Here is a 23,453-nt window from a genome sequence, read left to right as displayed (position 1 = left end):
CCAGAATGATGTCATGGTCAGTTCTGTTCTGCACATCTATAGTGATGTAGGGACGGGTACCTCTCTTAGTCTTCCCTCAGTGATGGAATCTGTACATGGCACTGGATCTGCATAATGGTACGCTTCGGAACGTTCAGGCTCGCTTTTGTCATCCTCACCCAGTACTCACAGGGATTCTCAGAAATAACCAGATGAATGAAAGCTTGAATTTGATTTTTCTTGATGCTTGGAAATGCCAACCTTACTACATTGTATAGGTGTCCCTTACTTCTATCGTAAGATCTTCCCTTGTCAGTCTGCTTTATAATGTGCTCAATAACGTTGAACCCGATAACTGGATGGGACAAAAAGGCTACCTTGTAGAACAAGAAGAATAATGACTAGTTCTCTTGCGTTATTACCAAGTGACGCCAACTTGAATGAAATCTCAACCCATCCCAGATATGGCATATTCATCCCATTAGCAGCCACCAGTTGGTGTCAAGTGTGTCAGGGGACTCCATTATGTCAGAAACATCTCTCAAAGAAATCTCAGACAGGTATTTATTTTTCCACTGCTCATCTATAATACATACTTGGGAACCTGTAGTGCTTCCCATAGTGCTTCACTCTCGTGTCCTTGTAAATAGCACTTCACGAGGCACTGTCTGCCAACCAGTGAGGTCACAGAGGAATGCTGATTAACTCGACATTGAGCAACTGCAACTGTACTGGAAGGACCCAAGTCTGTTCGTAGCTGAGCTTTACAACTGTTCCGGTGCTCTTTCCAGTGATCTGTCTGGCATTCTTTGAGCAATAGTACACAACTTTACATCTGGAACATCTGGTAGTCGTTTTCTCTCTACTGCAGCTAGCATATTGGTTTGACACTTCTACAGCATTAGTTACTCCTTGTCCCGCGGGGGTAGCCTGTTCTCATTCAGAGGAGCCTCTGTATGGTTTAGTTCCTCTGACCCTACAACCTGATGAAAAGTGTTCACTACTGCCGCAGCTGTAACAGTTTGAACAAGGATCCACTGCCCTTGTCTGTTGACAATGGAAGCACTGTCTTGCTCGTACTGGGTGGAGCTGTCTTGGCAGGGCTAAATAATTCCGTGGTTCAGCATAGTGTGATGGTTGAACTGCATACTGTGGTGGTGGTGTGTACTACTGAGATGGCACCGTATATCGTTGCTGAGCGCTGCTATATTTGAGTTTTTGCCAGGTATGGCTGCTCTACTGTGTATTGCTGTGGTTTCCCCGGGAAGTACAGTGGTGCCGGACACTGCTAGAGCTGTACTGAACACGGTGGTGAGCATAAATACGACTACCATTGTATTTGTTGATGCAAAGCTCTGTCAATTATGTGACCTTGCAGCCCTGATTGCTGCTCTTGTTCCATACTCCCTTTGCTACTCATATCTCTCTGTGTATGGACTCCACAACTGTTCCTGCATTGGCTGGTAACCAGGTTCTGGATATTGTGACTGCTGCTGGGCTGCTGCAATTGTATGTTTTTCACTTTACTTTAAACTACAGTGCCTTGCGAAAGTATTCGGCCCCCTTGAACTTTTCAACCTTTTGCCACATTTCAGGCTTCAAACATAAAGATATAATTTTTTTATTTTATGTGAAGAATCACCAACAAGTGGGACACAATTGTGAAGTGGAACGAAATCTATTGGATTTTTGAAACTTTTGTAACTAATAAAAAAATGAAAAGTGGGGCGTGCAAAATTATTCGGCCCCCTTGCGTTAATACTTTGTAGAGCCACCTTTTGCTGCGATTACAGCTGCAAGTCGCTTGGGGTATGTCTCTATCAGTTTTGCACATCGAGAGACTGAAATTCTTGCCCAATCTTCCTTGCAAAACAGCTCGAGCTCAGTGAGGTTGGATGGAGAGCGTTTGTGAACAGCAGTTTTCAGCTCTTTCCACAGATTCTCGATTGGATTCAGGTCTGGACTTTGACTTGGCCATTCAAACACCTGGATACATTTATTTGTGAACCATTCCATTGTAGATTTTGCTGTATGTTTGGGATCATTGTCTTGTTGGAAGATAAATCTCCGTCCCAGTTTCAGGTCTTTTGCAGACTCCAACAGGTTTTCATCCAGAATGGTCCTGTATTTGGCTGCATCCATCTTCCCCTCAATTTTAACCATCTTCCCTGTCCCTGCTGAAGAAAAGCAGGCCCAAACCATGATGCTGCCACCACCATGTTTGACAGTGGGGATGGTGTGTTGAGGGTGATGAGCTGTGTTGCTTTTACGCCAAACATATCGTTTTGCATTGTGGCCAAAAAGTTCGATTTTGGTTTCATCTGACCAGAGCACCTTCTTCCACATGTTTGGGGTGTCTCCCAGGTGGCTTGTGGCAAACTTTAGACGAGACTTTTTATGGATATCTTTGAGAAATGGCTTTCTTCTTGCCACTCTTCCATAAAGGCCAGATTTGTGCAGTGTAAGACTGATTGTTGTCCTATGGACAGACTCTCCCACCTCAGCTGTAGTTCTCTGCAGTTCATCCAGAGTGATCATGGGCCTCTTGGCTGCATCTCTGATCAGTCTTCTCCTTGTCTGAGCTGAAAGTTTAGAGGGACAGCCAGGTCTTGGTAGATTTGCAGTGGTCTGATACTCCTTCCATTTCAAGATGATCGCTTGCACAGTGCTCCTTGGGATGTTTGAAGCTTGGGAAATCTTTTTGTATCCAAATCCGGCTTTAAACTTCTCCACAACAGTATTACGGACCTGCCTGGTGTGTTCCTTGGTCTTCATGATGCTCTCTGCGCTTTCAACAGAACCTTGAGACTATCACAGAGCAGGTGCATTTATACAGAGACTTGATTACACACAGGTGGATTCTATTTATCACCATCAGTCATTTAGGACAACATTGGATCATTCAGAGATCCTCGCTGAACTTCTGGAGTGAGTTTGCTGCACTGAAAGTAAAGGGGCCGAATAATTTTGCACGCCCCACTTTTCATTTTTTTATTAGTTAAAAAAGTTTAAAAAATCCAATAGATTTCGTTCCACTTCACAATTGTGTCCCACTTGTTGGTGATTCTTCACATAAAATAAAAAATTTATATCTTTATGTTTGAAGCCTGAAATGTGGCAAAAGGTTGAAAAGTTCAAGGGGGCCGAATACTTTCGCAAGGCACTGTATACAGCATTTTTGAGGCGCTGACCCAGACTGCTGTGTTGTAATAGTCTCTTTGATCTGTGCAATGTCTTCCCCAAGGTTTTTCAGTTGTGACCACATGTCTTGTTTTGTCTGTTTAATTTGGCATTTATGTTCTACTGGATGTTCATCTAATTGCGCTGGGTTAACAGTTAACAGTGACAGTACGATCAGGTCCATATCAATATCGCGAGACCACGTTAGTATTTCTTTAAAAATGTAACGTTCACTAGCAATATAAATGTGATTGCACTTTGGTTATTAATATAAAAAAACACTAATAAATATAGAAAACCAGGAACAGTGAAATTAACTAAGGCTATTACTGAACATGAACTAAATTGCTAATCACTAAAACATTCACATTTAACATACCAAATACATGGCCTTTATGCTAACCACGACGATTCGCGCTACTAACTTTGTTCTAATAACTCGATATAACTTAACAAATACACTCAACTAAGACCGGAAAATACTTTTGTCATAATAACAAATCATTGATAATGTTTCTGCAAATAATCGTGTTTTATACACTTTTTACCTGAAGAGGGAAATGATTTAATAATCAGTCACTCCACTCATTGTTTGCTCATCAGTGGCTTTTAGTGTGAATGAGGAAAGGCAACGGAGCTCCCTCTCACTGTTTCACAGACATAAGTAGAAAATTATCGGTTAAAACTGTAGACTCTACGGGTAGATAGATAAAAAGATTGAACGAAATAACATCCCAGTGAAAACTATACGAAATAACAGTGTCCATTACAACCCATTACATGAACGCGGTATGCATTTTACTTTTAAGTGTACCGATTTTAACAGCTGTGTAACTTTTAATAAACACAGTATCATGTATTCCATTATCCACAAGCAATGTCTGTTACTTTCAATCAGGTTAGAATGCATTTTTTTTACTTATCGTACTTTTGAGCACATGTTCTGTGGCATTGTGTGCTGTACTGTTCTTTCTCGCCTCACCAGGGTTATGAGGTGGAAGGCAGAAGGTTATTAAGTTGTTTGACTTCTTTTCTTGACTTAGCATTGCTAAACGACATTGGTATGAATTCCGTTTCCATATTCTCATAACCTACTGCCATTTATTTAGCAGTAGCCATGTCACCCTGCAACTCACAACTGGCAACCCACTGAAGCTCAGCAGGTGTGAGTCTGGCCAGTACCTGGATGGGAGACCTCCTGGGGGAAAACTAAGGTTGCTGCTGGAAGTGGTGTTAGTGGGACCAGCAGGGGGCGCTCACCCTGCAGTCCATGTGGGTCCTAATGCCCCAGGATAGTGACGGGGACACTATACTGTAAACAGGCGCCGTCCTTCAGATGAGATGTAAAAGCGAGGTCCTGACTCTCTGTGGTCATTAAAAATCCCAGGGCCTTTCTTGAAAAAGAGTAGGGGTGGCCAAATTTCCCATTGGCCCTTACCAATCATGGCCTCCTAATAATTCCCATCTATGAATTGGTGTCCTTGCTCTTCTCCCCACAGATAGCTGAGTGAGTGTGGGGTGAGTGTTCTGGTGCACTAGGGCTGCTGTTGCATCATCCAGGTGGATGTTGCACATTGGTGGTGGTGGAGGGGAGTCCCCATTACCTGTAAAGCACTTTGAGTGGAGTGTCCAGAAAGTGTAAGCAATTATTATTATTCTGCTTTATTTCAATCTTAATACAAAACTTTTGTTTTCATGTTCCCTTTACCATCTTTTCTTTAGTCCTTATAATAGTCTTCCTTAAGTGGTCTAGAACCGACCCTGTTTTATCTGGACTAGATACCATCTCCAGATCTATCAGTGCTGCCAGCACACTTACAAGTACCCTTGTGAAGAAGTCAGTGAATATGAGTCTGGTGTTAGCATACAGGGCCAACTCCTTGCTTAACACTCAGCTCAGCAGTCACTGGTGATTTAACTGCTAGCACAACTGGTCTATACTCATATTATTAATAATATAATCTTAATAATATCATTAACCTTAGCTTCCTTAGGGGTGCCCACCCGGACTCAGAGGGAATCTTGCTGGCACAATATCGTCTCTCAGCTCACCTTGTTCTGTTTAGGGACTTTGCCTCGCCCCAGGGGGAATGCGCCCTGGTTTAGAGCCCTGCCCCAAGCTCAGAGGAACCACGTCTTGTCTTGGTTTCGAAATCAAGCTCAGAGGAATCGAGTCTTGTCTTGGTTTAGGGATTTTGCCCTGAATCTCACAGAGACGTGTCCTTACTCTTTTCCCTATAAATGATTCTTTATATTCTCCGTTTCCGGTCCTTCCCTTACGGCAACCTAATATACTCACCCTGTGTGCTGTCTGGGAATTACCGGAGACCTGGAGAATCCTGTCGACTATGCCAACTGTTGTGAGAAATTCTTCATCAGAGAAGCAGGACACAGTCTTGTACAGATTCAGTTTTATTGAGCTCAATAAGTCCAACAAATGCACACCGGGTCTGCTCCACAGAACAGACAAACTGCAAGGGTTTCCAAGCTCTTATATATACAATCAAAAGAAAGTTTCACAATCTGAGTGCTTGTCCTGTTATTTGATAATTACTTAATTTGTAATTACTTCTTGTACTACTCTGTCCTACTCTGTCTTGCTCTAGGTTCTGTCCTTTGATATGCAGCAGACATTGGTCTGGTTTATCCTGTTTGTGGGTGTTGTTCCTGTCTTTTATTATGTAGCATTAAGCCACTGGGGCTGCTAAAGCAGGTCAGCTTTATGGCATCTTAGTTTAACTTTTGTTTGAGGCTTGATTAACAGACCCCATCAACACCTCTCACAGTGTGCTTAAGTGGTGATACTGTGATGCTGGATAAGTGAGATATATACGTCCCACTTCAGTTACAATGGACTTCACGGGGCTCTTAGGAAGGTTCAAAGCTTTGCCAATCTTTTTATAACCTTCTCCAGCTTTTCTCCTCCTAACAACTTTATCTCAAAGCTCCACAGGCAGCTCCTTGGTCCTCATGACAGAAGGACTGATCTGATCTGCTGTTTTAGTTGTGAGACCTTACAGTTAGTGATATTTATTGTGCAATTTATCGAGCAAGTGAACACCAGTGAATTTGAAAGGAACACAGGTGTACCTTGTTAACATTATTTAGTTTGACCTCAAGATAATAGACCCAAATTAGGTTGTTAAAACAAAGGGAGTGAATACTTATCAATTAAGTAATTTTCCATTTTTATTTAATAGATGACTTCAGAACTATATTTAATTTCATTTTAACATTATAAACAATGGGGCATGAATACTTTCTGAAGGCACTGTATATGTTGCTTGTCTTGTTTAAAAAATAGTTTGCATTGAAAAAAGAACATAAAAATATGGAATTACTATTATGGAATTATTACTAATGGTGCCAAAATAAATTTTCTTATTAAAAGAGATTCATACAATATCTTGTTCTTTATTATTTACCCTTTATTGTATAAATATTTATTGTATTTGATATATATCCTCTCTGGGGAAAATACACTTTAGATTGTGCAACAAAGACTTTGAGCTTTTGTTTGTAGAATTTAATCAGATGTGTGACTTTTTTTTTCCTTAAGAGTGACAGTTAAGGATCTTAATCTGTTTTATACACATTCTGTGTATAACATGGTAAGTTGAAAGCTATTACACAATTACAAGCCTATCCAATGAGAACAGTCTTAATTGTAAAATTAAACAAGACTAAAATTAACATTCCAAGACTATAAGGAATTAAATTCAATTGACAATGAAATTTATTCAGTTTAGACCTAATTCATTTTAAAATTGAATAAAACTAAAAACATTTTATTATACACATAAATTAAACTCTGTGACAAGAGCTATTTCTATTTGAGTCAACCGTAAATAATAGTATAGTCATAATTTAATTGACCAGACGAACTCAAAAGTGGGTGAGTACAAAGTGACTGTGACTAATAGATATTTTAGGAACAAGTAAAGGTTTGTTCCATGCTGAAAAGAGAAGAAAATAAACGTTTCGGCTGTGGAGCCTTCTTCGGATGTCACATGCCTACTTGAACTGAAAGACATTTTAGTTGACTGATAACTGACCTGGTGACTAGATTGGTGTTTTTAAGTCACCTGACTGGAAAAAACATTCTAACTGCAGCTGAATGGTTACTCTCCTATGTGAATGTGCTGGTGTGATTGCAAGTGGCTTATCTGACTAAAACTATTCCCTCGCTGACTTCAGCTGAACGGTCTCTCTCCTGTGTGGATGCGCCGATGGGATTTTAAGTCACCTGACCGACTAAATCTCCTCCCACACTGACTGCACCTGACTGGTTTCTCTCCTCTGTGAATGTGCTGGTGCCTTTTTAAATCATGTGATTCTCTAAAACTCTTTCCACACTGACTGCAGCTGAATGGTCTCTCTCCTGTGTGAATGTGCTGATGTCGTTTTAAGAGATGCAAGTAACTAAAACTCTTCCCACACTGACTGCAGCTGAATGGTCTCTCTCCTGTGTGAATGCGCTGGTGGGTTTTTAAGTCACCTGACCGAATAAAACTCTTCCCACACTGACAGCAGCTGAATGGTCTCTCTCCTGTGTGAATGCGCTGGTGCCTTTTTAAGTCACCTGACCAACTAAAACTTTTCCCACACTGACTGCAGCTGAATGGTCTCTCTCCTGTGTGAATGCGCTGGTGGGTTTTTAAGTCACCTGACCGAATAAAACTTTTCCCACACTGACTGCAGCTGAATGGTCTCTCTCCTGTGTGAATGTGCTGGTGGGCTATTAAGCTACTTGAATGACTAAAACTCTTCCCACACTGACTGCAGCTGAATGGTCTCTCTCCTGTGTGAATGTGCTGATGTCGTTTTAAGTGGTGCAAGTGACTAAAACTCTTCCCACACTGACTGCAGCTGAACGGTCTCTCTCCTGTGTGAAGGTGCTGGTAGGGTTGTGAAATTCTAGACTGACAGAAACGCTGCTTCTCCCTGTGCCATAATGGCAGTTTGTCCACTCCATCTGAGCAAGGCCTTGAGTGATTCTTCCTCATCCTCTGATAGTGCTGGGGTCTCTTATTCTGCAAATGCTCCATGGAATGGCCTTGCTCTGTGTGCTGAAACTGAGCTGTGTTTTCTCCACCGTGACCTTCAGTGTGCTGCTCAGCAGTGTGAATCATCTGGGGCTCCTTCTCCAGCTCTCTGAAACTAAAACCGTCCAGTTCATTCAGTTGTTCCTCTCTCTGCTCAAGAACAGACATACTCTCCAGTTCATTAAAACTTTCAACAAGTTTCTCAGTAACCAGATTATTAAACCTGTGTGTAAAGTCATCAGATACTAAGGGATCATATGGTTGTTTGAGACTCTGCAATGACAGTCTCTCCACTTGAACAGAACAAGGCCTAATTATCAAGCCCTGTAGGAGCTGCTGTTGCTCCTCCCTGTACTGACTCTCCTCTCGGTGCTGTATCTCAGTACTGTTCTCTTCACCAGGGACATCAGTCTGCTGCTCTGCAGGGTCAATCAACTGGGGACCCATGTCCTGCTCTGTAAGATTAAACTCACCCAGTTCTTCTTTGTGCTCTTGTACAGAGATACAGCCCAGTTCATTACAACCTTGTGTAGTATTGTTTGTGTCCAGATTATTCATCTTCTCTGTAAAATCATCACATACTAAGAGTCCAGGTGTCTCACTCTCAGACTTCATCTGCATCATGGGCACAGAGTCCAGAACCTCAACAATCTGTCTGCTCTCTGTGTGCTGCTCACTGAGAGTCTTTTTCCCTTCTGGAGCAGTGAGCGCTGTCTCCTGCATCAGACTGGAGCCCCACTCCTCCGCACTGTGCTTCTGTTCAAGAGGAGCCCTTTCCCCAGCCTCAGAGAGAGCACGGGCCTCTGAGCCTGTAAACACAGAACAAGACAAAATCTTTATAATAATAATAAAAAACTTTATTTTATATAGTGCCTTTAAAGGTGGCTTCTGAAAGCATTTTACAGAATGCCAACACAAAATAAGCACGATGAGAACACATAGTTAGAGGAGACAGTAGATGGCGGTACTAAATACAGTAGGAGCAGAGGGGTAAAGAACAGTTCAATGAAGGGTCTTCTAAAGAAGAAGGTTTTGAGTCTGGATTTGAAGGAGTTTAGAGAAGGTGACTCTGTGATATCCTTGGGGAGAGAGTTCCAGAGCTTGGGGGCATAACAGGAGAAGGCCATGTCACACATTGATTGTAGACAGACTGGGGGACAGATAGGAGAACACAATTAGAAGAGCGAAGGTTGTGACGTGGGGAGTAGGGTGATAAACCAGACAGGTACTGAGACATGCAACTTGACAGGAAGCCAGTGCAAGGACTCCAGGATAGGAGTAATGTGAACACTTCTTCTAGACCTGGTCAGGATTCTGGCTGCCGAATTTTAGACATACTGAAGTTTGATCAATGTGGAGAGAGTAGAGCATTACAGTAGTCGATTCAAGATTAGACAACACTTTTCAGCCACAGTTAGTGATAACATAGGGCGTAGTGGAGCAATATTTTTGATGCACATATGGGTCAAACGTCAAATATCATCCCTAAGTTTTTCAATATAGACTGAAGCTCAAGTATAAGATTATCTACAGATAGAGTTACAGCATTGGTTTTACAAAGTTGATGGGTGGTGCCAATAAGCATGACTTCAGTCTTGTCATAGTTAAGATGAAGGACATTTTGAGTCATCCAAGATTTTATATGGGAGATGCAACTAAATAGAATAGAGACAGACACATTAGCGTCAGGTTTGGTATGGATGTATATTTGAGTATCATCAGCATAGTAGTGATAGCTGAGGCCATGTGATCTAAAAAGCTTTAAACTACACACATGCATACAAGTACACTCACAATCAATTTGGGTTGTTTACACATAGCGGAATATGTGGGTATAAGGGGGTGTTCTGATTTAGCTTTGTCAGAAACCTAACTACCATGTAAAAAGTAAGTCTACTGTAATAATATCACAATCACATTACATTTACATTAACAGTGCACTGAGAGAGAGAGAGGGGTTAATACAGACACATTGACTGGACACTATAGTAACACTACAGTGAGAGAGAGGGCTTTATACAGACACTGACAAACTGGAAATAAAAGCATATTAACACTGCATTGACAGAGGGGGGTAAATACAGACACTGGACATAACAGTACATCAACACTGCACTGAGAGAGAGGGGTGAATACAAACAGACTGACTGGACACTACAGAACATTAACAATGCAATCAGAGAAAGGGGTTAATACAGACAAACTGACTAACTGGACACTACAGTGCATTAACACTATACTGAGAGAGAGAGGTTAATACAGACACTGACTGGACACTACAGCACATTAACACTGCACTAAGTGAGAGGTTAATACAGACACTTTCTGGACACTACAGTACATTAACACTGCACCGAAAGAGAGGTTAATACAGGCAGGCTTAGTGGACACTACAGCAAATTAACACTGCACTAAGAAAGAGGGGTTAATAGAGACATGCTGACTGAACACTACAGCACATGAACACGCACATTAACAATGCACTGAGAGATAGAGGTGGGTTAACAGACAAATTGACTGCACACTACAGTACATTAAAACTACACTGAGAGAGAGGTGTTAATAGATACATACTGACTGGACACTGCAGCATATTAGCACTGCACTGAAAGTGGTTAATACAGACACATTGACTGGACACTCCAGAATATTAACACTGCACTGAGAGAGAGGGGTGAATACAGACAGACTACCTGGACACTACAGTACTTTAACACTGCACTGAGAAAGAGGCATTTCTACAGACACGGACAAACCTGAAATGACAGTACATTAACAATGCTCAGAGAGAGGGGGGTTAATACAGACACACTGACTGGACACTACAGCACATTAACACTGCACTAAGTGAGAGGTTAATACAGACACTTTCTGGACACTACAGTACATTAACACTGCACCGAAAGAGAGGTTAATACAGACAGGCTGAGTGGACACTACAGCAAATTAACACTGCACTAAGAGAGAGGGGTTAATAGAGACATGCTGACTGAACACTACAGCACATGAACACTGCACTGAGAGAGAGGGGTGAATACAGACAGACTGACTGGACACTACCATGCATTAACACTATACTGAAAGAGAGGGGTTAATACAGACACTGACTGGACACTACAGCACATTAACAATGCACTGAGAGAGAGAGGTGGGTTAACAGACAAACTGCTTGCACACTACAGTACATTAACACTACACTAAGACAGAGGGGTAAATACAGACACTGATTGGGCATAACAGTACATTAAAACTGCACTGAGAGAGAGGAGTTAATACAGACACTGACTGGACACTACAGTAAATTAACACAGCACTGAAAGAGACAGGAGTTAATACAGACACACTGACTGGACAGTGCAGTGCATAAACAATGCACTTAGAGAGAGAGAGGGGTTAATACAGACACACTGAATTAATATTCCAGAGGAGTTAATACAGACACAGACCCTGGAGGACGGTAAAATCTAAACCAATCAAAATTTTTTTTATTTACACAATCATTAGTATACATATAAAATCTAGACCGATACAACGTGAAAACAATATTTATACATGTTGTTTTCTAATGACGTTGGATTACAAATTGATTCAGTGGAACAATTGTTGAATGTGAACGAGGTGTTTTCAGCACCGTAACCGGACAAAACAGTTCAGTTTCCAGTAAAGAATCCCGTTGCTACATCACACGTCTTTCCCACGTCACTCTGCATCTCTCCACTATATTCTCACCTCTTTCGGAAAGTTTATTTGATGACAGTTTGATACTTTGTTAGAATGCGTACTGATAATGAGAATGTTCACTATTGTGAGATGTTTTCTTTAAAATAAAGTTTGTTATTTAAAAAATCTCACCAGTGAGTTAGTTATAGACACTGGTTTTTAACACACACACACTCTGACTTCATACAAGTCACCACACTGACCTGAGAGCTGCAGTTCCGTGTCCATTTATTCTTTTATTTCTGCAGTGACTTCACAGGGAAGCGTGTGTCCAACACGATCTGTCTGTCCCTGATCTCCTCTTGTTCCCGTCTCCTTCTCCCACAGCTGCAGTCTCCACTTCAGGCTCTCGTTTTCCTTCTTCAGCTGCGCCATTTCACTCCCGACACTGTCCTCCACACACTGTGTGATTTTAAACACGGCCCGTCTCACCAGGATCTGGGAGGCGCTGAGGAGTTTGTCTTGAAACTCGTCCTCAGAGTCAGAAATCCTGTTTCGGAAAACTTCTGAAACTTCATACACGATCGATTTGAGCAAAACCTGCATGAAAGAGTCAAGCTGGGTTTGCAGATTTAACAAGCACTCCGCCATCCTTCTTCAGAGTCGGTCAGAAACAAAGGCTGACTTTCGAAGTTTAAACAGAACAGCTTCTTTATTTTTACTCTTCACAGACTCTGTTGTCAGAGCTGTGCTCTGTTCAAGCATAAACACAGCCGACGAGACGTTACGTATTCAGAACCTGAAGTCATTTAACAAATTATCTAAAGAAAATGATTCACTCACCCACACGTGGGTGAAATACACGCAGTGTCGCGCAGTATGATGACGTCATTCGTTAGCGCGGCCGCGGCTTCAAGACAACCGAGAAGCGGAGCTGAGAAAGAGGAGTTTCTTCAGCCGGATATAAACTTCACTGCACCTCCTATCGCCACCTAGTGAAGAGGAGTGAATCACCTGCGACATGCGCCTTTCGTAACGAAACAGATTCATTTTTTTGCCCTTCCACAACCCTCCTCCCCTCCTTTTGAGAAAACGTCTCAAGTGGATTTTTGTTCTACATCTCCCTATGCAGGTTTTTGGTTAAAGAAAAATAAAAAGTCCTTTTCTTGCTAGCTGGCAGTATTTCTTCTGCACCGTTAAGCAAGATTTGTATTTCATATTTTGCAAATTGTATGAATTCCTCAAAAAACAAGTTGTTCCAGAAAGGAAATAAATACTTGCATTTAACAAAATCAAGCCATATGTGATTGTCCTTAATGATAAATTCTGTATGACAAGAGAGGAAGAAAGGCACCTCAGGATTTCGGACACAGGATATCCTGTTCACTGAGAGAAGTTTTAACCATCTGGCAGTTTTCATGTCCAAGGAGCTCAATGTGCTCTCTGTGTACAGCAGCATGTCTTCTACACCCGCCACTGAAGCATAGCACAAGCTTAGCTTCTTGATATCTCCCAGAGACGCGCAGAGACCTTTTGGTGGGCAGTAGCTCAAAAGGGAGAAGGGGCACTTTCTGGGGCAGGATTTGTTACCTTAGAGTATCCTGGACACAGTTCAATGCCCTCTTGTATTTCTGTGTTTTTTATTTTACAGGAAGTTTTAATGTGACTTCAGAGGTATCATAATATTCACAACCTCGGCATATAAAAATTGTGGTCCATAATTGCTGATTATGTTTTATGATTAACAGACAAAAAATTACACCCCTTCTACTGAGCATATTCTTATTACCATCTAATTACATGCAATTCCAAATGCAATCTCTTTCCATCTGAAGAGTAAGAGTTCACATTTTTGTATCTTCACATGAAGCAAAGAATGACACAGAGGTGGGTGTGGAACAATGAACTATATATTAAAGTAAAGTTTGGTTGTAGAGAACATTACACTACCGATCCGACATCTTACTCTCACACTAGTTCTCACACTAGTTCTCTTCAACTTCAACTTTCAACTGGCGCCAGAACTATAACAGCCAGGTTACAACTTAGGAAAATGGTGTAAAGCCATCTGATGAACTATTACTTGTAATTCCAATATTACTTTTACATTAATTTATATATATATATCACTTTACTACGCTCCCTCCTTCTAAAGCTAACAACTCTTGTTTCTCAATAAATGTTCAGAGTATGGAATAGCAGATTTTTTTTTTACACAACGGCAAATTCCATAGTCTAGGAAGTTCAGGGTAGACTGCCTGACTTCGTGAGATCAGAACACATTCTTGCCCTTTCCGGAACACAATCTCACTCCAATGTAACATAGTCTTTCAAGGAGGTGGGAGAACATCTCATTCAGTGCAGCCGGTAAGTCTCCACTCTCTGGGAATGCCTTCTCTGGTTCCTGCGGTGCCCCAGCAGGACCACATTCTGTATCAGAACTCTCCTGAGACCCAACGAGTTCTTCTGGAAGAGGCTCCAGCTCTTCTTGGCATTCTCTATCTCGCTCTGAGGATCTATCCGGTGATGGACTGGGATCTAAATAACATTTTCTTATTTGATCAACATGTCACCACATTTTCTGTCCATTTCCTAGAATCATTGTATATGACACAGGGCCTGAGCACATCTCTATGGAAGCAGGTATCCATTTTGGCCCCAAACCATTTCAGCAAAGTTTTGCACGAACACAGGATCTCCTGGTGAGAAACTTCTCTTTTTAGCTGTTTTGTCATGATTCAATCTTTGTTATATTTGCTTCCATTCTATTTTAGTCTTAAGGTCTGGTTTGAGTAAATCAAATGCAGATCTTAGTCTTCTGGACATCAGCATTTCTGCAGGTGATAATCCTGTTGTTACTTGAGGCGTGATACGGTAACTGAACAAGAACCTCGAAACTCTTGTCTCCATACTATCTCCTTGCATTTTTCTCATCCCCTCCTTGAAGGTCTGGACAGTTCGTTCTGCCAACCCATTAGAAGAAGGATGGAAGGGTGTAGATGTTACATGGTGGATTCCATTTTGCTTCATGAATGTAGTAAACTCTGAATGATGTGAAACATGTGCCATTGTCTGACACAACATCTGCGGTAATCCATGGGTACTGAAGCTTCATCTCAGCTTTTCGATCGTTGCCTGTGAGGTGGAAGTCTTCATGGGGTAGACGTCCATCCACTTTGAATGGGCATCGATGATCACAAGAAACATATGTCCAAGGAATAATCCTGCGTAGTCCACATGAATCTGAGACCATGACTGTTCAGGCCATTCTCAGGGGTGTAATGGTGTGTTCGGTGGCACTTTCCTATTTTGCTGACATTTGCTACATCTATTAACTTCTCTCTCTATATCTTGATCCATCCGTGGCCACCACAAGTAAGAACGGGCTAAGCCTTTCATCTTAGACATCCCTGGATGCGACTGATGTAACATTTTTAAAAGACTGTCCCTGCGGAGGGATGACTACTCTCGCTCCCCACAGAATACATGCATCATGTACACTCAGAGCCAGTCGTCGTGAGTAGTACAGTGTGAGTTGGGGACCTGTTACACGAGGCCATCCTCGTTAGATGTATTCATGCACTTGTGACAGTGTGACGTTGATTTGTGCCATGTTTACTGGTCCAACATCATGTCCAACATTAGATCTTAGCCTTGTAACTCTTCGTCCTCACCTTTTTCTGTAGAACTGGAAGTCTACTAAGTAAATCTGCATTGCTGTGGTCTTTGCCCGGTTTGTAGGCAATTTTGTACTCATATGTACAGATGCATCCATTAAAAATGCGCGGTACAGACCCGCGGTACGGTAATCTACCCACAAGTGATTGGCTGGCCAAAATGACCGACAGGGGCACTCGTGGTGCATTGGTTGGTAGTGAAAAGATTTAATCATTTAATGTCTTTACTGTGCACATTTTAATCCGCTTAGTTTTGAATATTTATATGGAATTTTACCACTAAAGGGAAATTTTAGTAGCTGAGCATAAAAAGAAGAGGAGCATAATGCATCTGAAGGTCATAAACGATATTCATTTAGGAACATAAACATTACTGTATGTACGTAAACTGTACTGTGTATGGCTGGTCTTGGTAGTTTAAAGAAAAAATACACACCAGTCTTCCATTTCTCCCTAAACATTTTAAGTATGAAAGTTTTATGAAACGGTACCCAAATATGCGATTGCTGTATAGAATGAATTTTAATTTAAAAAAATGATTTAACACGAAAATTAAGCTGTTTACATCTTCCGCCTGAGAACAGTCACCCGTCGCTACCCAACGCAGAAACATAGCCACTAACTAGCAAAGAGAGGACATTAGCTAGCCAATATGATAAAGAAATAAATTATTATTTTGTTTATTTCTTTTGCACATTTATTTGAAGATTTCCATCGATTGTACAAGCACTTGGAAACTGTCCAATCCCTAGTTCATCAGGCATTTTCTTTTACGCTGGCCGGCATTCTCCCGGCCTGGCGCCGGTCTGTGTCTTCTAGGATATAATGCCAGCGAACCCTTGTTTTTATGTCAACTATAACAGACAATCTCCTTCGCTTTTAACCGAGCGTATAACCCCTCTGATTGGAGAAAAAAGACGTGCCGGTTTGCTATACATACTGTACCAGGAAGATGATTTCTTTCTATTCGAAACGTGTATTTTAAATGTTTAAGAAGTAAAAACCTTAAAGCGTACACAGATTTCTAAACTGATCAGGATCATTATCTTTGTCTTATCCATAATAATGTTCACCGCTCTGTCCAGCAAATTAATAATAAACTTTATTTTATATAGCGTTTTAAATGAATAAGTAATTAGATTGCTCATAAACCTAATCACTTTTTCTACATAAACACAGTGTAATTGTTCTCTGAAAATGCCTTTTCTTTTTATTTAGGCTCAGATTTCAACTACAGATCGTATTATTATAAACTTTCTTGGAAAAAAATGTCTTTTACATAAACCATGTTTGCTATTAATTCATTTAGGGCTAGAATATGTTCATTGTCTTCCAATCGAGTCGACTTGATATTAGTAGCTTGCCACGCCCGGACTGTTACACCAACGCATTAGCACGTTAAAGCGATTTCATTGAGGAGCCTAGCTTTCTTAACTAGTAAGTACTGTACTTCCTTGGTTTTGGAGGGAGGAGGTGTCTTTCACTGGAAATCTCGCTCCCTTCTACTTTGAAAATGCCTGTGAAACCGGTTTTAATTCATCACAGCCAGCACTCCCGCAGAGAGGGGGGTTGTACTCGTTAATGTAGCCGGAACACATCATTATATCTCATTTTGTATTTCTATTAAAAAATCGTTTGCCCAGCCTAACACTATTGTTGTCATTGTTTTTATCCTGTAAAGTGCTTTGAGGAGCACAGCTTTCTCACCACTTAGATTACTTTTTGATACCATCCTTACACAAAGCAGAAACTTCTTGTATTTTCCGATGACATACAAGTGGAAAGATTACAGATTTTAATCATCTTTTTTCTGAACCAGAGAAAATCTGATCATGTTTCTCTATAACAATAATAAAAAACTTTATTTTACATATCACCTTTAAAAGTGGCATCTCAAAGCAATACAGTAGATGTAAACCAAAGATTACAAAGTAAATACCCAGACAAACGCAAACACGTTTTTAATAAAATGCTTTTATTCATTCAGCAGAGAGAGAGCGTAAAACCTGGGCGTAACAGCTGTTCCTTTTTCTGATCACTCGCTCTCTGGATAAACGTCTCACCTGTCCTGTTCTTTGTTTCCTAATTTGCTGATTATGCCTTCTGCGATCCACTCCTGCCCTCACACCTAAAGAAGACTATTTTAAATTTCTTTGCGCGGTCCATTGTGCAATTAACCCTTGTATGTGCTGTCCTTAAGTTGATATCACATAAAGGTGATATGTAAAATAATGTTTTTTATTATTGTTATAGAGAAACATGATCAGATTTTCATTTTTCTTTAAAGTACTGAGACCAGCCATATACTGTATGTTTAAGTTCCAAAATTAATATCGTTTATGGCCTTCACACGCGTTACAGTATGCTCCTATTCTTTTTATGCTCAGGTACTAAGATTTCCCTTCAGTGGTAAAATTCCATATAGATATTCAATACTTAAATGGGCACAGTTAAGACATTAAATATACATATACCTACTGTATACAGTACAGTTTGCATACGTAATATGTTTATGTTCCTAAATCAATCTCTTTTATGAGCATGTGAAAGGCATGGTGAATCGATTCTCAAAAATTACTGTACTTTGCATGATTGGTAACAAATGCGAGATTGCGAAATGCTGTGGTGTTACTTTTACAAAGACGGTCAATGAAAAAAGGAATGTGGACCAGGGCAATACTTTGAGTTTACAGCTTGTCCAAGGTCATTCATTATTAATACTATTAGTAATATCTTTGTTAAAGACTTTGATGGCTACAGCTCAAACATGAGAGGTTGAGCTTTATTAGCTCCACCTTGCGGAAATTCCGGATACTATTATTTTGCTAGCGGTATTATGGGTTGTTGTTTTTTTTTGCAGTTTTATCTAGAACAAGCGATGCTTAAACCTTTGTCTGATTCTTGTGAAACTATCCACACGACAGTTACCTACAATAGGAGTTGACTTCAGTGATGTCACTGATGGGATGTTTCTAAAAATCCATCCTCTGTAAAACGTCTTCTCTAGTTGTCCTGCATATGTATTCGCTAATGAAGCTGTGTGTTCTGAGCCTGGATCTCTACATTTCTGTATGAACCAGCTTAGAGGGCTAAAGACAGCTTGTGTTTAAATTGAGTGTAAGGTAATTTATGCTTCTAAAGTCATGGTCAGCATTTATTATTGTACTGTGCTGTAAACTTGTTCTGTGCCTAGTCACATTATTTTATAGCGTTTTTATAGCGTTATCAAATCTGGTGGCGCTGTGTGTTAGTTTCCTGACTCCCATGTCACATGGTCTGTGATTGAATCCCATGGAACTACAGTATGACTTTATATTTTAACAAACATTTCTTTGAAAAAATGAAACGTTTCCCTTGGTCAGAGATTAAATAAAACCTCACTCGCACCAAACAAATTTATATTTCTAAATATCACAACATGATCGAATTTAAGTCTTTTTAATAACAATGAATAGTCACCTATGCGTTACAAAATAAACATTTATATTGATTTGAATCGCGTTTTGATTTAAATCGTAAACACGTGTTTAAATATATGTGTTTAAAGGCGATATATTGTATAAAAGCGCTGATTCTTATGGAGTGTGTTCCGCCGGGGATTCAAAAAATTTATTTTTTTTAATCACGTATCTAAGGAATATTGCAGTATAACTTTGTTCATGCACAAACAGTGGCATGTTACATTATAATTTGGGTGTCTCCCCTTGCCAGAAAGCTCTAAATTGCATTTTGAGTGCGGTTTTTTACTTTTTCTAAATTGCAACCCATAAATAAAGCTGATAAAGCTTAGACTAACTGTATTCTAAACTGTATTACAACGTAAATTGCAAAAATGCACTTGGAATCTGTCCAGGCCCTCCTACGAAAATTATTTAAACTGCGACACTGATCATTCTTCTCTAAATAAACTTTATTTTATATAGCGTTTTAGGCGAATAGGTAATTAGATTGCTCATAAACCTAATCGCTTTTTCTACATAAACACAGCGTGATTGCTCTCTGAAAATGCTTTTCCTTTATATTTAGGCTAAGATTTCAACTATAGATCACATTATTATAAACTTTCTTGGAAAAATGTATTTTATGTAAACCATGTTTGCTATTAATTCATTTAGGGCTAAAATACGTTCATTGTCTTCCAATCGAGTCGAGTTGACATTAGAAGCTTGCCACTCCCGGACTGTTACACCAACGCATTAGCATGTTAAAGCGATTTCATTGAGGAGCCCAGCTACCAGTTAACACTGTACTTCCTACTTTGAAAATACCTGTGAAACCGGTTTAATTCGTCACAGCCAGCACTCCTGCAGAGAGGGGGTTGTACTCGTAAAGTAGAAGCAGGCGAGATTTCCAGCGAAAGACACCTCCCCCACCCCTCAAAAACCCAGTAAGCAGTACTGCCTTATTTTGAAAATTGATGTGTATTTTGTTTATGATAAAGAGGATAAACTGGGATGGGAGGAGGGTTTGGTTTTGCATAAGGGGTGGGATTATGATAATTGGAGGAATTTGCGAGAGTATAATGGTTTGATATATTTGTATTGTTGTCGTTATCTATGTTTTTGGTTGGTATAAAAAGAAAAAGCAAGTGATTAGGTTTATGAGCAATCTAATTACTTATTCGTTTAAAACGCTATATAAAATAAAGTTTATTATTAATTTGCTGGACAGAGCGGTGAACATTATTATGCATAAGACAAAGATAACGATCCTGATCAGTTTAGAAATCTATGTACGCTGTAAGGTTTTTACTTCTTAAACTTTTAAAATACACGTTTCAAATAGAAAGAAATCCTCTTCCTGGTACAGTCGCATGAAGAGAGAGGCGAAACAGCCCTACACAGCCCTGTCGCAGTACACGAATATAATCATATCGTTATTAAATTCTTTAGATACGCGATTCCATATTATATTAGCAGAAAAGCTTAAAACTACCACTTTTTCACACGCTATTTCACATGCTAGTTAAATATTTCGATGCTTGAAATGTTTAGGGAGAAATGGAATACCGGTGTGTATTTTTCCTTTAAAGTACCGATTCCTGGAATCTGACTGGCTGACACCCTTCTGAAGTGGTTCCATAAAATCTGGTATACGGAAAAGAAAGCATCGATAAAAAAAGCCTGGATTCTCATGTATCTCATACAAGTATCTTTTAATACAGTCTTTGCTGTGCTCTTGAGGATCCTTGTGATATTTTGAGCTCTAGTTGAATGATAAGTGTCGCATTTTAAATCATGTTCGTAGTTAGAAATTATGAAAGTTCTGTTCTGTTACAGTCTTGAGTGACACAAACCTTCTGTGGTACTGCTTTGCACTTCTGCAGGAGCCAGTTCAGCACACAAGGATCCTCAGGCAAACAAACGCTGCAATCGCTTGATAAAAGCCATTTCTCATCCTTTCTCTTAGTGTCAGTGCTCCTATTGTATGCAAAGGAAGCGACTTGAAAATGAAAGGTGTGATCATCTTAACGAGAGTCTTCATGAAGGCATGCGCTGGCTAGCCCTCCACTGGCAATTGACCGGCTTGTGAAGAAATCAATCTCATTCAATGACCATACAAATTGCACAGCTTAAGGCACATGAAGAGAAATATGTGTGCATTTGACACAAAACAATATTGCTTCACATTGTCCACAAAGCTATTTTGCTTGTCCGATCTCCTCTTCCTACTTTTCAGTGAACACAATTATTTCAGTTTCTTCTCTTGTATTTTCCTTATTATTTTACTGTCCCTTTCCCCCATGTGGAGATGTATCCACATCCGAAACCCCGTTTCACCCTGTGTTTGTGCCAGTTTTACAATCTGAGTAGGAGCCTGACTTGCAGAGGTCAAGTGGTGCAATCGATCAGTGTGTAGTACTTGCTTAGCTGTGTACGGTTGAGTCTAGCTGAGGTTGTGAGTTCAAGCCTCCCCTGGAGCCATTAAGCCTTCTGAACATTTTCCACCAATAAAAAGTTAATTCACAATAGCAGTTTCACTGTGACTTTGCAGGTATTCATAATGAGAGCAATGTTTTATATGTGATAAATTTCCACACCGGAAAATATTGGAGAGAAATGGCTTGTCACACTATTGGCAGCAGGCACTCAGACACAGAAACGTCCTGTCATTAAAGAAAATTCATAAAGAAGAGGAGTGACATCATTGCAAATGCGATATTTTCTGATGGCTGTTTTGGTTAATAATGATTGACGTGGGAATTTCTGCTGTCATTACTAGTAATAGTGATAAAAACAGAAGACTCACAGCTCTCTGGATGTCGGTCTGGACTCTTGAAAGTGTTTTTATTAGCAAGCAGCTCTGGACCTCAACACCTGTTGATGGGTCACTTCTGTCAGACACACCAGTGGACACTACTACTCTTAATACTTTAACAGTAACACTATAATTATAATTAATATTAACATTAATATGAACATTAAAACTGAAACTGTCAGTAGCGCGTTGTTATTAATGCTCACATGACACTACCATTAAAACTACCAGTTGTACTCTCACTAATGTTAAAATGAATACACTAGTAGTAGTATTAGTTGCTGCCCGTGACGTCACATACGCTCTCTGTGACGAATGCGAGACACCTAGACACATACAGTGACCTGCCGGCTGTTGCCGTGGTTACCATACTTGTTATTTATAAACACTGGAAAAAATGCATTTAAACTGTTACTTACATACATTTATCAACTTGGAATATAATTTTCTAGCTCTAGGATAGAGTTACCTAAATAATAATATGAATAATCATTGTTTAATTTTGGATTGAACATTATTAACACTAAACGCACTATGGTAATTGATCGATACAGTCTTTATTGACTGTTTTCTAGATATTTAAACAAGGTCAAGAAAAGAATCAGTACTCACCAATCAGTGAAGTTAATCGATTATTCTATGGTCCTTCAGTTGAATAAATTGGTTGTCGATACATAAGTGATCGATAATTCTCCTCCGTTCCCTCCGCGCGTCTCCCGCGGTCTCGCTCTCTGATCCCGACGCTCTGGCTGGTGTCTGTGACGTCACAGCGCTCTTTCTGACAGAGCAGAGCTGGAGGAGACTCCTGTCCGGAGCCCGGGGGGCTTTTCATACAAATATAACATCTAAAAAAAAAAAAACACACAGGACTGTGAAGAGAAGCGAATCATCACAGTTGGAGAAGGAGAGCGACGAACCTAGGAATAAAATTCATTAAACAGAAAAAAAAAAGTTTACATCGCAGATTATTGCGTTACAAAGCGTACCCATGTGGAGCAGTAGAGGACGAGCACGAGTCCCTGAAATAAGCGTTTTTTAAGAGTTTTACACGAATCTTCAGAGTAAAGAAGCCAGGAGGATCAGACTCCTGATCCTGGAGGTTAAAATGTGTATCCTGGTTTTATTTCCACCCAGCTCTCAGTTCCATTAGTGGTCTGATGATTTAAATTAACTGTATAACTGTTACCAGACTTAATCTAAATTGTAAATTTATAAGACTCTGAGAGACACTTGTGAGAGCAGCTGAATCCCAGGTCTGGTGTGGAATCACACACAGACAGGTCTTCTGTGTGATCTGAGTACCTCTGTTCAGAGCTAGAGACAGGTCAACTAGTCACTATTGTGGTCACGACCATCGGACCATTGGCTACTAATAATAAATATACTGATCAAAGTGTTAATACTGGTGTTTGTAAAATAAATACTAAGATAATTCCACACTCACTTGTGTTATAAAGCACTTAAAAAACATGTTTGGAAGCTGACATACAGTAAAGAAAGTAATACTGGAAGGGCTGGAAGTCCTGGAAAGGGTTAATAGAAGCTTCTTGACCTGGAGCAGAGCCCACAGCTGCCAGGTCAGTGACCCCTGAGCTCTGTTCACAGAGAGGAGTACCAGGAGCTCTTCTGTGTTTCTAAGAGGCTGTGAGGAAGG

General features: G+C 40.2%; 2 protein-coding genes across 2 annotated transcripts in view; one reads left to right on the top strand and one right to left on the bottom strand.

The window, feature by feature from the left end:
- LOC138242797 (zinc finger protein 271-like) overlaps positions 1–23,453 on the top strand; it is a 683,123-nt gene that overhangs the window by 541,178 nt on the left and 118,492 nt on the right. The window lies entirely within an intron of this gene.
- LOC138242798 (zinc finger protein 436-like) lies at positions 6,567–12,736 on the bottom strand. Its single transcript, XM_069198350.1, has 2 exons — positions 12,128–12,736; positions 6,567–9,013 (listed from the first exon to the last, which is right to left on the bottom strand). The coding sequence occupies exons 1-2, from the start codon at positions 12,150–12,152 to the stop codon at positions 7,353–7,355; spliced, it is 1,686 nt and encodes a 561-aa protein (XP_069054451.1). The 5' UTR covers positions 12,153–12,736; the 3' UTR covers positions 6,567–7,352.

The sequence above is a fragment of the Lepisosteus oculatus genome, chromosome 14 (assembly GCF_040954835.1).
Source record: "Lepisosteus oculatus isolate fLepOcu1 chromosome 14, fLepOcu1.hap2, whole genome shotgun sequence".
Lineage (NCBI taxonomy): Eukaryota > Metazoa > Chordata > Actinopteri > Semionotiformes > Lepisosteidae > Lepisosteus > Lepisosteus oculatus.
The sequence above is the reverse complement of the archived record's forward strand: the minus strand, read 5'-3'. Positions and strand labels throughout refer to the sequence as shown.